Source organism: Lepidochelys kempii, chromosome 10 (genome assembly GCF_965140285.1).
Source record: "Lepidochelys kempii isolate rLepKem1 chromosome 10, rLepKem1.hap1, whole genome shotgun sequence".
In the NCBI taxonomy this organism is placed as follows: domain Eukaryota; kingdom Metazoa; phylum Chordata; order Testudines; family Cheloniidae; genus Lepidochelys; species Lepidochelys kempii.
Genome location: NC_136389.1, coordinates 78,269,455 through 78,281,487, shown reverse-complemented (window position 1 = coordinate 78,281,487; position 12,033 = coordinate 78,269,455). Strand labels below are relative to the sequence as shown.

General features: G+C 45.8%; 1 protein-coding gene across 5 annotated transcripts in view; it reads right to left on the bottom strand.

The window, feature by feature from the left end:
- Positions 1-12,033, bottom strand: part of RASL12 (RAS like family 12) — a 26,110-nt gene extending 14,077 nt beyond the window's left edge. For 3 of the 5 annotated variants that reach the window (XR_013636453.1, XR_012154099.2, XM_073304331.2), the window contains exons 1-3: positions 11,419-12,033; positions 10,600-10,725; positions 6,217-6,273 (exon numbers count right to left, since the gene is read on the bottom strand). Coding sequence is in view for 3 of the 5 variants with exons in the window: in XM_073304331.2 (XP_073160432.1) it covers positions 6,217-6,273; positions 10,600-10,717 (175 nt within the window). In the remaining 2 variants the exon portion in view is untranslated. Of the gene's footprint in view, positions 1-6,216; positions 6,274-10,599; positions 10,777-11,418 lie in introns of all 5 variants that reach the window. The other 2 variants (XM_073304332.2, XM_073304333.2) reach the window with 2 other exon arrangements.

Sequence of the window (12,033 nt, the reverse complement as noted above, 5' to 3'; positions counted from 1 at the left end):
TTCAAGATGTGGGCAAACCATGGATTTATATAGAGGCAATATGATATTTTCTGTCTTATTATGTATCCCAGGGATCGACAACCTTTGGCACACAGCCTGCCAGGGAAATCCGCTGGTGGGCCGGGACGGTTTCTTTACCTGCAGCATCCGCAGGTTCGGCCGATCGCCGCTCCCACTGGCTGCAGTTCGCCGCTCCAGGCCAATGGGGGCTGCAGGAAGCAGTGTAGCCAGAGGGATGTGCTGGCTGCCCTTCCTGCAGCCCCCATTGGCCTGGGACAGCGAACCACAGCCAGTGGGAGCCGCGATCGGCCAAACCTGCAGCCGCAGCCGCTAAACAAACCGGCCCGCCCCGCCAGGAGGCTTACCCTGACAGGCCATGTGCCAAAGGTTGCCGATCCCTGATCTACTCCTTTCTTAAGGATTTCCAACAATCTGTTTGCTTTTTTGACTGCTGCTGCCCATTGAGTGGCAATTTGAAGGTAATTTTTTCCATTGAATTCTACTACTATGGTTTTACTTTTTTCTTTTGGACCCAATAGAACTCACTAGCTCCTCCACATTCTGAGCTTGATCCAGCTTCTATCAAAGTCAATTGAAAAAGTCCCTTGATTTCACTGGGAGTTTGCCTGGGCACTGTGTCAAGTGAAAATAACCTCCTGCTTCAGCTGTATCCTTCTGCTAAGTGGCCATCCCTCTTAAACCAAAAGTTGAATCTCCTTTTTAGGTTGAGTAAGAACCATCGTTTCCCCCTCAATCATAAACATTTCGACATATCTGCTAAACCTGGTTTAACAAACAAGTCTACAGTAGGAGAGCAGCATGTAGGTCATGTTTTGCTGTTAAAACATCAGCTGTCAAAATAAATCCTGTCACAAATGGTTCAGACCGGAACTGGAAAGAGTTTAACCCATTTCAGAATTAATGTGTTGCTTACTTGGCAATAGCAGAGGTTTATGTAAGTGAATGTCGCTATAAATTCATTTGATGAACTTCATCTGTTGCACATTTATTCAAGGAATGACATATCTCTGGCATGGGGGCTGCAGCTCAATGCAGGCGTTTGATCTTACTTCACCTGGGTTACGAGTTCACATCTCAATTATCCTGATGAGTTCGGTTTTGAGAAATGAGAGCAAAGGAAAGAGGTTTGCATGCTGCTGTTCGCCAGGGCTGGAAGTTTCATGGCCCAGGACAAGACTGTTCCATGCAACAAATATCAGGAAAGAGCAAGCGCAATAAGGGAAGGGCAGAATAGAAACATTCTGTTAACAGAAGGGAGAAGAGCGAGTACTGTAGGATCTCCTCTAAATTAATCAGCCAGGAGAGTTTGCCCATTCTAGCTCCTCTTGCTGACTAATATTCAGATTTCTGTTAGCCGGCAGCCATAACATTCCTAGGCAGAGGTACTTGGTAGTAACGGCCATGGGACTTCATATGTGCACAGACAGAGGGTACTTCTACACAGACAGGGGTGCTAGAACCATCTGTATCGTGGGGGGGCTGAGAGCCATTGAACCAAACTGTAAACCCTGTGTATGATGAAAACCACTTCAAACTAGGAGGTGCGGCAGCATGCCCAGCACCCCTAGTTCCAAAAGACCTGTGGCATGGCCAGGGGTGGCCTGGGACAGCTGACCTGGGCTTGCGAGGCTCAGGCTGAGAAGTAAACATGGCTGTGTAGATGCAGGATCCCAGAGCTCAGGCTCCAGCCCGATCCCAGGTGTCTACACAGCAATTTTTCAGCCCTGGTCAGCCGACCCAGGTCAGTGGCAGGTTTTTATCCCTGTGTAGACATGCCCAGGGAGTACGGCAGGCTAGTAGTCTGAGTGCAGGTGTAGACACCAGGAATTCCTGACACTTGCTCTGCAGCCTTGTCACATAACCTTTCCGCCATCATTTCTCCATCTGGAAAATGGGTCAATACTTTTCTTAACAAGTCTGTGGCCACCTAACACCACACGAGAGATGTCACTATGCTGTATGCCATCTCTTCTCGAAAATTCATGCTGACAGCAGGGATAGATTGCAATTCTTTCTCCTCCAAACACAGATGCCACTCACACTTGAGCTATAGGAAAATCTCCTGTAACTGATAGCAATAGAGGGCATATGACACACAGTCAAGCAATTCTGATCCTATCCTGTACAGAGCAGTGGTACACACATACACACTCAGAGTAGCCGATTCTTTACAAAGCTTACTTGCCTACTACACAGAGGAGTGGGAAAGCTAGTGGGCCTGATTTGCTATTGCCTTATACCAGTTTTGTGTAACTTCATTGATTCCAGTAGCATTAAACTGGTGTGAAACTGGAGTAACAAAGCAATGAATCCAGGTCAGTGTCTCCAAAGCCTTGTGATGATTACCAGTGCTAGGTATTACAATACAGACAAGAGCGTCAGTATTTTTCTCCAAAAATCCAAATAGCACAAATCAAGAACTCATCAATATATTTTCTTTTTTGGCCATCAGTAAAGGTAAAAAACACCAATTCAACTGGAAATCAAGGGTGTCTATTTCACAGTGGACCTACGGCTCAAATGCACATGTGCATATTCTGACAGGGGAGAGCATAGGCCAGCTGTCGCACAGATATGTTCAGAAAAGGTTTGATCTGGTAAGAAAAACAGAGCTATGCAGAATCAGGAGCCGGAGGCATGGTGGTGTTCTTGTCTGTTAACTTATGCTGCAATGGCTGTCTTTTTTTTTGAGAAATGGGGAAGAAGAGATTAATTGTGAAATAACAATTGTGACAATAATGAATGTTCAGCAATTGCTCCAACTAGATATTTACAGTCATATTTTTGAGAGGTTTTAAAATATGGGAGGATTTCTCTCTCTTCTCCCTTCTTTAAAAATGAGTTCTTGAACAAGATCTGAGGAAAGGATTTTTAGGAACACAAGTTGCTGAGTTATTAGGTCTTTAGTCCGTTCTTTGCTAATGGCCACAATAAATCATTTGCAGTTCTTTATGATGCCCTGGATTTGGGCCCATAAAAATAGTTGTTAATTACTCAAATAGAGATTCAGTGGAAAAAATGCCCAGAACATTTAACTGCAGTCAGTGCAAAATACAGTTATCTTCAGACTTCTGCATCTGTTGCTCATTTCTGGGATATTAGTTTTCTACCAAAGTTAACACATTCCCCAAATTGCTAGCTTGCAATTTCAGATGGAGCAGTGCACAGCTGAGACAGTGAAACACACTACAGGCCACATCCAAAAGCCACTGGGAATCTTTCCACTGACTTCTCCAGGCTTTGGAGCAGGCCTTAAGGGGAAAGAAAATAAATATGTTTGGAAGCATTGTTTCTCTGAGCAATGATGCTGCCTCTCTTAGGGCCTGACTTAAATCCTTTGAAGTCAATGGGAATCTTTCCATTGACGTTGACGGGCTTTGGATCACACACTTTTGTTCCAATGCAAACTCATTTGCCCATGTGAAGAGGGCTTTGAGTAAGCGCAGGACAGCCCAGAGGTCAGTGGATGTGTCTCCTAATTTAGGATAGTTCAAGCCCCAGATTTGCTCTCTCGGTTTTGTTACAGAGAATGTTCATTTTCATCTGTAGTACTATCAGGTTTGTTCTAGGCTGGTTCTCTGCAGCAAAATTTTGCTCTGTTTTTGTGTAGCTCATTAAAATGAATGAGTTGTTTTGGGTTTACACTCACGCGCTTAGGGATTGTTCAAAAGACGATTGCAATGAACCTGAGCCTTTCCCTGAAATCAGCCTGAGCCTTTCTAAACTCACGATTGGATCCACTCTACAATAACGAGCCAATGTGTATCCATGTGATAGGGGATGAGCAGCCTGGCGAGGATATAGAATACACTATCGAGATTTCAAGAGATTATTCATACACAGCAGATAATAAAGGAAAAATGATGTGAAGGATACAAACCCCCCTGCTTCAGGGCATCACCAACTTCTAACTAGTGGGGGTCAGGAGGAAACTTTCTCTATGGAGAGATTATCCCATCACTGCCTACTGCAGAGTACACGCACCTTCCTCTAAAACCAGTGGTGGTTGCCACTTTCAAAGACAGGGTAGGGACTAGATCGTCTGATCCAGTCTGGCAATAACTACATTGCTTTGCTAGTGTCTTTAACCGTCTTTCCCCCGTTATGAATTTTTATGAGTTTTCAAACAACTCTGGCCAAGTCCTTATTCCTGACGAACACTGTGCCTCTGGAACAGAAGCCTTTCCATGTCGCCACAGTGAACGCCAGGCAGCTACGTATTTTTCAGCTGTCCTCTGTAACTGCTTCACAGACATCTGGATGCAGACTGAGAGGGAACCAAAAATAAGACAACTTGTGCCCATTCTCCCCTAGGTGGAGGAATCCCATGTAGGAACCGGGATTCTCTAGGCGTTCTCACCGGCAGAAGTCCCTTTATTCTTTTCTCAGGGTTGGGGAGGGAGGTAGAGACTTAAACGGTGCATAGCCCTGGTGCTGACCTGCTGTGCAGGGGGAATTTTACCGCTTTGTGAAAGATCACTTTGTAAAGGGGGAACATATTCCTTGTGGCCCCCTGCTGATGAACATGAGTATAAGAAAAAAGGTTCTCAAATGCTGGGCAAAATCGTATAGTCCTTGCTCAGGGCCAAATTCCCACCCGTTTCACTGCTGCTGACTTCACTGGGAAGTTTATCTGAGGAAGACTGCAGAGGGAATATTTCTGAAATCATCTTGTCTTTTAGAGTTATTAATTGGACTAGTAATCCAATGCTACCTCCATAACTATGGAAGCTGTTCTTCGTATATTTATATATCTCTGCTGTCTGTAATGACAGTTTCAGTTTTCCTTTCTAGTCAATTTTCTGGGACAAGAGTTGTGATTTCTGTCATCTAGCCTGTGGCGAAATGACAAGCAGAGAGCAGGAATAATCCCTTTTTTCTTAAACAAATAAGGCGCACATGATCTAGTCTATTCTAATCTATTCTATTCGCTCCTCTGGCACAATGGCGCTCTCTTCAATATGGGTAAATCTCGTCTGTGAGGAAGACAGGACGTTCCCAGGGGCTGGTCTGAGACTGTGGAGTGAACTCCCCCAGGATCTAAGGACCACCCTCACTTTCCACTCCAAGTGCACAGTGCATTTTTTTGACCTGCCATCTCTGACATAATATAGAGCAACGTGCGCTTGTGCGCACACGCACGCACACAGAGACAACACCCTACCAAAACAACACACTCTACTGCCCACATTTCTCCCACGGGGGAGAGGATGAGAGAACAAACAACGTGTGACTGCGGTTAGTTACGGTTCTGAATGCCCTCCGGGAAGAGGCTCACGCACTATAATGATGAGCGTAGTATAGTAACCTACACACAACAGAGAACAGAACAGAACTGGTGTAAATCAGCGTAGATCCACCGACACCAATGGAGCTATGCCCGTTTATACCAACTGAAAATCCGACCCATGGTACCGGTCACTGACCCACAACTAGTGGGGCAGATTCTGCTCTCTCAGCGGTGTAACCCCATTGACTTGATTTATATTGGTGCCAATGATGGGAGAGTCAAGCCCATTGGTTTACTCTGAGTCTAAAGCAGATTTATCACCCAAACCTGCCTCAGAGCCACTGCTGAACTCAGAATTGACACCAAAGGGCTAATTTGAGAGTTGGGTGTGCAGTACATGGCCAAACAAGGAAAGGTGAAGCACCAATGATTGGAGAGAATGAGGAGGAATCATATATATTTTTTGGAGATAGAAAATAGAAGTTTGTGTTTTCCATGATTTCCATGAGCACTGAGAAATACAATAAAGAGGAGGCTAATTTCATCAGCACACACCCTTAGCGATGACATTCGGAAGCACCGATGTAAAGTGCCTGGAAAATGAGATTTATATATGAGAAAAGTGGTTTTCAATCGGCATTTTTCAGTGTAATTAAGTTCTCGTGGTTTTATATTTCCCAAGTGTTTAGTTGTTTTCAAAGTATCATACTTTCCCCACCCCCCTTAAATGCCATATGTATGGAAACCCTAGACCTAGGGAAGAATTACTGTCCACTTATAAAGGAAGAATGTTTTCTCATCTGCCAGTGTAGAAAGCCAGCTTGGTACCAGCTGGCTAAAGAAAGCTGCAGAAACTAACTGCTTGATTTATATCACAACAATAATAGGACAGGCACAAAAGTGTTCCCAGAAATGGCATGTAGACAACAACCAAGGGAAAAATAACTGCAAAGAAAATGTCTTACCCAAATTGGGATCATATTCACTTATAAACCTCTTGGTTAGAAACTTCACAGTCAGTGCTGTAAAAGGTGAAACAAGATTCGTTTAGTCTCAGTTTTGTTCGCCTCTGTGCAACTCAGCTTCACACCAGTAGCAAGTAGCTCTTGCAGCCACGTGCAAAGGGAAATGGACAAACTCTCCCTTGAGAAATGGTTCAAGGGCCGGTTTAGTTCTGCTCATGAAATTAAAGCATCCCGACACTTATTCTTTCCCTCGGGGTTAGGCTCAGAGTTCCCATCTGTCGAGTGATACAAACTATTACACAGTATATTTATACACACTCATTTCACTTTTGCTGAGCTGCAACACACTTTCGAAGGATCACTGATTAGATTTCACCAACACAATTCCCATAGGAGTTTTTCAGAAATGGGGTCTGAGCACAGGACTGGGAACCAACAACTTCTACACTCTAATCCCACCTCTGACACTGACTAGCTGAGCCTGCTGGAGACTGGCGTAAATCCACCAGTCAATGGCACTATAGCAACATCTACCAGCTGAGGATCCGGCTCCAGGATTCCTTTCCTCCAGCGACCCCACCGACAGAAAGATTTCACCCAAAGTTTCTCTTATCGCCAGGTGTCAAAACCAAACCAGCCCTAACTTATTACACCTTGCAACTAACCACAGCCCAGATAATGTCACTGGGCCCTCCTATCCCCAGCCAGCATGAACCAGACTGAGTTTAAAATGCACAGTAGGTACTGCCGGGAAAAGCACAGCTACATACAGCATTTCTGAGTTGGACGTTTGTTGTCCCAGGACATAGTCACAGACCCTCCATATTGTCTGAGTGCAAAGCCACGGGGAGGCTTGGGGCAGAATAAAGTCATTTGCATTAACTAGAAATTATGGGATGGCTTTTCTCATGTTTATTTACTTTATGCAACATTGTACAGACAGAAAATATGGAAGATGAGTGGCTGTACTTCCCATGTGATAATTGTGGTTATTCACTTCTGACTGCTCCCTGAACTCTGCCTACCCATCTAGCTCCACCAGGCCTTATGTTACCCTTCCAAACCTTCCATCAGGCACCAGCTGCTTATTCTTTAAAATCAACCTACCCCTTCTTCCTTCAAATGTGGAATTTCCTCCCTTGCTGCTCTCCAGTTACTCTGCTCATTTGCCACTGGCATCTGCAGATACTGACCCCTGCCATGAAACAGTAGCCAGGAAACAAAGGCTATGATTGGGCAATGCACCCCTATTCGGCAAAGCTCTTGAGGCCTGATCTGGCAATGCTGACGGGAATGGGAGCTGCAACATTGACGTCAAAGAGCACAGGGCTCAAGCCCGTAAGCGGGAGCGGAGAGTTAAACGTTTGCTTAAGAGCTCTGCTGAATGGGGCTGAACAGTAGCCTCTCCACAGCACTCCTGTGCCACTCACAACTTTCTCGCCATGTGCAGCGCAGGCTGGGCAGTACTCAGTCTGCAATAGTAAGAGGTCGAGGGGCTGACATCTTGTGGCTGGAAATGGGACCTTTCCACCACGGGCGAGAAGGTGGCTCAGCTCCCAAACCTGGAGCTCAGAAAAGCTCTCCTGGGGCGTTTTCAGATGTGTTAGCTACAATTCTTCTCCTCCCTCTCCATGGCCTGCATGGTCAGACCTGCAGTACAAAGGCCTTTGGCTTTACGGCGATGGAGTTACACAAAACACACACCCAATCAAATTGTTGATAACTCTCTCAACCAGCTTTCCTGCTCAGTAGCCTACGTATTACCTGTGGGGCGGGTAATACAAAGGGTTTACTGGCGTTCCTTTGAGACAACCTTCATAACTCTCTCACGGCTCGGCCACTCGTGTGTAACACAGCCACCCCAAACTACTGCTCATCATTTTATACCATGCTGCCATGCCGTTATGGCAGAGAGTGTAACCAAGTACATAGGACACTGGCTGGCACTTCAGAGACCTCAGATCTAGTCCCAGCCTGGTGGATGCTCTGCTGCGTGACCTTAGACATGTCATTTCTCCTTTCTGTGCATTAATTTCCCCATCTGTAAAATGGGGAGAATTATACGTATCTCCTTTGCAGAGTACTTTGCAATCTATGGACGCAGAGCACCATATAAATGGAGGTAGATAACAGGATTAGGATCATATAGTCTGTATAATATATGAAAGGAGAAAGATATATTATACATCAGGCACTTGAGACTGATCCTGCAGTCCTTACTCCCATATTCTGCTTAACTCATAAAATGATTTTTAGATTGTAAGCTGTTTGGGACCGATACCGTCACTTAGCATGTGATTGTACCATGCCTCGCACCATGGTGCTACAAATGATAATCAAAATCAATGGGTGTTTGGTCTGTGTAAGGAGAGAAGGATCCAGCCGGATATTGAGTAGATTCATTTTGCTGCTTGTTATGGGTTGAATTTAGAACGAGGCTAGTCTGTTAAGAGCAGCCACCTCTATTCACATGTTTCTCAAAGAATGCAAGAGACATTTTAGTAAGGAAGCAGCAGCTAGCTGGGTGTCAAAATTCACCCAGGGAGCATTGTGTTGATGCAGAAATTAGGTCACTTTAATCAGTTCACTCAAAGAACAAAAGGAATGAATGAAAGTCGAAGGTCTTTGCAGTTCTTTGGGTTTGGGTGGAAGGCAGAGCAGATCAGATGTTAATCACAATTAGAACAGAGCAAAACATTTTCAGTTAATAGAGAAGTAGAGAAAAAATGCATTTTCCTGAATAATTTTTCTGAAATTATTTCCACATTCAGGTCAAAGTCAAAGAATAGTTTTGACTGAAAAAGAAAATGTAAAAGGAAATCTGGAAAAGTTGAAACATTTTTTTCTGACCATTTTGAAACATTTCATTTTGACTTTTCGATTCAAAAGGGCATTTTGTTTAGACATGTGGGCCATTTAAAAAAAAAAAAGGGGGTGGGGGAAATCACCCAAAACAAAACACCAAAGTGAATTGTTTTCAGGGGAAAACCCCGCTGAAAATATCAGTTTCAGTTCAAACTGGACCAAAATTTATTATTCACTCAGTTCTAGTCAGAATTGTTTAAAGGTCAACATGTAGAAATGGCCATTCCAGAGAGAAGCAATTTCCCACTACAGATTCACCCAACTTTCCCCAGGATTTCTAGCAAACCTCTTCAGGAGCCATATCCTTCTTGCCTTGCAAGAAGTGTGTTGACTTCAATCGGAATAATTGCAGGATGGTGGAACAGGTTTTGTTGGAAAATTGGCTACATACTATAGAATCTACCAATGGCCAACAAGCGAACGCTATTTAGTTTACGCTTTAGCAGGTAGTGTAAATGCAGCCATCATGGTTACAGTAAACAGAATCTAAAGGTTTTGAGCTGTAGGTCCAACCCAGCAAGGCACTAAAGCACATCATAACTTTAAGTGCATGAGCAGTGCAGTTGATTTCAATAGGGCTATTCGCGTGCTTAAAGTTAAGCATGCACATATGCACTTTGTTGGATCAGGGCCTTAGTTCTGATCATCACAATTTCTTCTCTGTGGGGTTTCACCCATCTGGAGAAGGACAAAGGGAATGAGGAAAGTTCTGTTTTCCAAAAGCAGCTCTCCTCACCTGGAAGATTCCTGGGCCACATTTTATCCTGGATGGGCCACCTGGGTGTCTGGTGTGACTGCTGTGAAACCAGCGAGATACGTTTGGCCCTGTGATGAAGGCTCAAATACAATGGAGTTCCTACAGAACTACATTTGATTTCACCCAGACTACTCTCCCGGACAGCTTAGCACAATTGACGTTGTTCCAATGGAAGCTGTGAGGATCTGCCACTTTCATAACTTCAGGTGAATTAATGCCATATTAGCAGCACTTTGCTATGTTCACCTCCAGAATGAGCGGGCATTGGCTTTTGGTTCCCTGGGCATGATCATGGGAGGCCTGGGAACCACAGGGCAGGGCCAGGATCAAGGCAAAGCTGAGTCTCTATGGTAAATTCCCATTTATTACCAGGTGGAGCAGCGGGGCAAAGTTTTAACCCTCTTGCTTGTTTTTACACCCATAGATTCAAGGAAATAATAACAAGGCCTAGAACTTATATAGTTCGTTTCCTCTATAGATCTCATAGTGCTTCATAAAGGATCAAAATCCACACTTTACAGATGGGAAAACTGAGGCACAAAGAAGGGAAGTGACTTGCCCAGGGTCACCCAGCAGGTCAGTAGCAGAGCCAGGAATAGAACTAAGGGTCCCTTGAGTCCCAGCCCAATGCACTAGGCCACACTGCCTAAAATGAACATGAACCGAACATGTTTTACCCCAAAACCTCTCAGCCCAACCCTGGGGCTCTCTCTTGCCAGATGCATCTTTCTCTCTCTCTCTCGGTGTCACTTTCCTCTCACCTGATTTGCCAGATCCTCTGCATCCTAAGATCGCCACATTGCACTCAGGCAGCAGGCTGGGGAGGTGACGGTCAGTGGTGCTGGGGGCGGCCCGTGGCTTGCCAAACATCGAGGACATTCTCTTGCCTTTCAAAGAGAGCGAGGAGAAAGCATGGGAGCATCACAGGACTGATCACCCTATGGGGAGGAGCTCAGGTTACCGCTTGCGAGACAGAGCGACACAAGTGCTGAGTGTTATCCCCTACACCAGCTCTATCGCCCCCAACAGATTCTGCAGCACAGGTCCACCTCTGCCTCAGCGGGATCGAAGCGCATGGGGGGGACGTACGTTACTGGGGAGACAGGCACCCCCTCCTCCTCTCTCTCTCTCTCCTTCCCAGTTCTCTGCAGCAAACTCATCTTCAGCACCACCTGTCAATTTCCAAGCCCCCTTGCAGGGCACCACTAACTTCTTCCCAGCCTGAAGAAGTGAACAGCTACAGGGCTTGGGAAATCAGGGCCGCAAAGTGTCATTGGAAAGGTGCACAAAAGAAATCTCCCGTTCTTCTGAGTGCAATTTCTTTTGCATCCTTTAAATAAGCAGCGGCCCTGCAATGCTCAGCCTCCCCACAACACACACCTCCTTGCAGGAAAGGATTCACGTTAAGTTTTGCTGTGTATTTCCTTACAATTCTCCCCCTCCCCACCCCATTTCAACCAAACCCGCCATGAACACACGGAAAAGGATGCTTGCTTTCCAAAGACAAAGCTGCAACTGACCTCTACCCCTATGCCCTCCCCTCCCGCTATTAGAAACAGAAGATAAATTAGTCCTCTAACCTTGAAATCAGAGCTGGATTTTCATGAGGGACACAGAGAGGATGAGTTTGCTGGGCAGGCTTTGTTGTTTATATCCACAGATCCATGGTTTGCCCCCTACACACACGCTCACACTCACACGCACGCACACGCCTCCTCAAGGCAAGGCCAGGGCTGCACCCACACACCGAATCCAGAGGAAGAAGCCAGCCACCAGGCACCGATGAGCCGAGTGAATCATTGGGAACTCAGCGTCTGCGCCGTCCCCACGGCTGCTGGCTCCGGACCTCAGCCCCGCGCGTGAATGAATGAGGCAGGGAGGAAGAGAGCTCAGGCTCCCTGCAACTTTCGCCAGCTGAGTCCCAGCCAAACTCCTTGTAAGGAAAGCTGCTGCCTCTCTCAGGCTCCGCTGGATACAATTTCCCATCAGCACAGGGGACTTTCCTCACAGCAAACAAATAAACCTGCCGAAAAGGCCTCCAGGGCTCATGGTTAAAGGGGATAGAAACACAGCAGCTTGTGGTTCCCCTGGGGGCTTCTGTATGCTACAGTCCTGGCCCCTCACCCGGACACTGCAGCATCACCCTGCACTGGACGGCATCCATGCAGCACACTCGTTACTAATACTTCCGTTAT